General features: G+C 61.8%; 1 protein-coding gene across 3 annotated transcripts; it reads left to right on the top strand.

Annotated features, from left to right (window-relative positions):
* The first annotated feature begins 646 nt into the window (after nucleotides 1-646).
* On the top strand, nucleotides 647-2,888 carry TRAPPC5 (trafficking protein particle complex 5). 3 transcript variants are annotated; one of them, XM_010828285.1, is made up of 2 exons: nucleotides 647-680; nucleotides 2,278-2,888. In XM_010828285.1, exon 2 carries the CDS (start codon nucleotides 2,287-2,289, stop codon nucleotides 2,851-2,853), a length of 567 nt encoding a protein of 188 aa, XP_010826587.1. In that variant the 5' UTR covers nucleotides 647-680; nucleotides 2,278-2,286; the 3' UTR covers nucleotides 2,854-2,888. The 3 variants fall into 3 exon arrangements, with proteins under 3 accessions (XP_010826587.1, XP_010826586.1, XP_010826588.1); XM_010828284.1 differs by having other exon boundaries at nucleotides 648-686; XM_010828286.1 differs by lacking the exon at nucleotides 647-680 and adding an exon at nucleotides 2,042-2,138.
* The last annotated feature ends 23 nt before the right edge of the window (nucleotides 2,889-2,911 follow it).

Raw genomic sequence — 2,911 nt, 5'->3', positions numbered from 1 at the left:
GACTTGAAGCCCCACCTATTAGAGTTCTCCTGATTCCCCAGGGCGGGGGATGGTGTTGGAGGCTGGGGAATGGTCTTGAGGCTCCAGGCAGCTGCGTTCCCTCTTTGCCGGGCAAAAAAATAAAACTCCTCTTTCTTTTCTCCTCCAAACGTAGTCTTCGTGCTTCTGTTAGACATCGGTGCACAGAGAATCAAGATATTGACATTAATGTCTCCCTAAGTGTGCATGGCCTCACGGATATATGAGCCCCTGAGTACGGTACTGTGCTCCGGTATGTTATCTGTCCATAAAGCATGTATTCAGGAGCGCACGTCCCCTCAGAGAACTTGTGCCCATGGGCATGCACATGGACATGTTTGTCCGGAAGGTGAGCGTATGTGTGACCCAAGATGAGCAGACGCACATGTGCCTGACACAGAGACCCATGTTTACCATCAGACGTGCACTCTGAGCAGGGGATGACCCATGCCCCTGTCCCCTTGATTGTGGGCCAACCAAGGCCAGCGAGGCCCCTGCCCGAGTACCTGCGCCCTTAAGTCGGGTTCCACGGACCCATGCGCCCCCCTGCGGCCGCTCTCCGGAATCGCCTCGCGCGCCCTGCCCACACGCCCGTCGCTGCGCCTGCGCACGCCCCCCTTTTACGACGCCGTAAAGCAGCTCGGCCAAATCGGCGGCCGCAGGTTCGGGTGAGACCCCGCCCGCCGCGACCCCTCCCCGGCCCGGGCCGAGTCCATTTCCCGAACCCCTGCCCGCGGGTCTTTGGGTCCTGGGCCAAGGTCTCGGTGTTCGCAATCCCCGGTCATCCCCCACCTCGTCCCATCCGCCGGGGGTGGGGGCGCGAGGAGGGTGGGCTCCTCCCCGGTTCCGTTGTCTGGTCCACACCCGCGCCGAGGTCACGGGATCCCGGTCGTTCCGTGGCTTAGCTCACCAACCCCGCATGTCGCGCGCTGGGCCCTCTCCATGTAGGCGGCTGCGCAGCGGGGCAGGGACGTCCTGGAGTTCCTAAAATTCCCTCCGGTCCGCTTTTCATCCTCCACATTGACCCTAGCTGGGGCCCTGTCTCAGCCTCCCCAGACCCTTCCGGCCTCTGGTCCCGTCCCTGCGTAGTGGGGGGTCGGGGCTCTCAGCTCCCCTCCTGACGGTGGGTGGGTGTGTGTGTGTGTGTTACTCCGGGCCCTTGACATCCCCCATCCGCGGCCATTCTCGTCGCAGATCCAGTGTGTTTATCTCAGCATCCCCTAGGGATTTTCTCCCCACAGCCCCACTTCCGGGTCTTTCCCGCCACTGATGGCTTCTCGCTCTGGAGTGGGAGGATCACGGCGCCCCCTCCTGGCTCCGCTAACACCCCGGGTCCGATAGTCCGCCCCCTCCGTCTTGCTTCCCACAGTGCAGCTAGTTTTCTGGAAAGCACGAGGGTGGGGAGGTGGGGCTCTCAGCGCCTTCTCTGGCTGCCCCTCCCGTCTTTTTACCAACGCGGGTCCACTCCAAGAGGCATGCTTCGTGCCTGACAAATTCGGTGTGCCCGAGGCTGCGGGTTTAGAAGGGTTGCCAGCATCCTCTCCTGGCTCGCTCCATGTGCCTTCCTTGTTCCCCAAGGCCCCAGACCCTCCTGGCCCTGAGTCTCGCCACATCCCCTTTCTTCTCTCTTCTGACTTCACCCTGGGAAGTCAGCGCTGTTGCTGCTGGAGCGTGTCCTCTCACGGCCCCTCACCCTCGTCCCCTCCCCATGCACACATCTCATTACTGGCACCGGCTTGAAGGGTTCAGGGCGATGCTTTTAATGCACAAAGATCACCTGGAACTCGGGTTGGGGTGGTTTCGAGTGCCTCCTTCCGTGTGTCTCTCCTCCCACCTCTCCTCTCTATCAGAGAATGGAAGTGTTACTTGCTCAGTCGTGTCGTGACTCTGCGACCCATGGATGGTAGCCAGCCAGGCTCCTCTGTCCTTGGGATTCTCCAGGCAAGAATACTAGAGTGGGTTGCCATTCCTTTTTCTAGGGAATCTTCCCTCCTCAGGGATCGAGCTCAGGTCTCCCACATTGCAGGCAGAGTCTTTACCATCTGAGCCACCAGGGAAGCCCTCCACTTGCCTCCCTCCCAAGCCCTCTCCTGGACAAGGGTATAAGCCTCATAAGGGAGGTATGCTTTATACGCGGGTAGATTCTCCTTTTCTTCTCATCTCTTCCCACGTGGGAAATCAGCGATGGCATACACACCGGGGGTGGTTGGGAGGGGGTCTCCTTCCCGCCTCTGACACCCACGTTTCTTCTCCCTGCAGGGCGGCGGCATGGAGGCGCGCTTCACGCGCGGGAAGTCGGCGCTGCTGGAACGCGCGCTGGCCCGGCCACGCACCGAGGTGAGCCTGAGCGCCTTTGCCCTGCTCTTCTCCGAGCTGGTTCAGCACTGCCAGAGCCGCGTCTTCTCAGTGGCGGAGTTGCAGGCGCGCCTGGCCGCGCTGGGTCGCCAGGTGGGCGCCCGCGTCCTCGATGCGCTGGTGGCTCGCGAAAAGGGTGCCCGGCGCGAAACCAAGGTGCTGGGCGCCCTGCTCTTCGTCAAGGGCGCCGTGTGGAAGGCGCTCTTCGGCAAGGAGGCCGACAAGCTGGAGCAGGCCAACGACGACGCCCGCACCTTCTACATCATCGAGCGCGAGCCGCTCATCAACACCTACATCTCCGTGCCCAAAGAGAACAGCACGCTCAACTGTGCCAGCTTCACCGCGGGCATCGTGGAGGCGGTGCTCACGCACAGCGGCTTCCCCGCCAAGGTCACGGCGCACTGGCACAAGGGCACCACGCTGATGATCAAGTTCGAGGAGGCGGTCATAGCCCGAGACCGGGCCCTGGAGGGCCGCTGATCCCCTCAAGATAAAGGATGCAGACAGCCCCCTTCCCAAGTGTGTCTTGTGTCTTGTT

This window comes from Bison bison, unplaced genomic scaffold, assembly GCF_000754665.1.
Source record: "Bison bison bison isolate TAMUID 2011002044 unplaced genomic scaffold, Bison_UMD1.0 scf7180017864492, whole genome shotgun sequence".
Lineage (NCBI taxonomy): Eukaryota > Metazoa > Chordata > Mammalia > Artiodactyla > Bovidae > Bison > Bison bison.
Note: the sequence above shows the minus strand (reverse complement) of the source record. Positions and strands in the feature narration are given on the sequence as shown.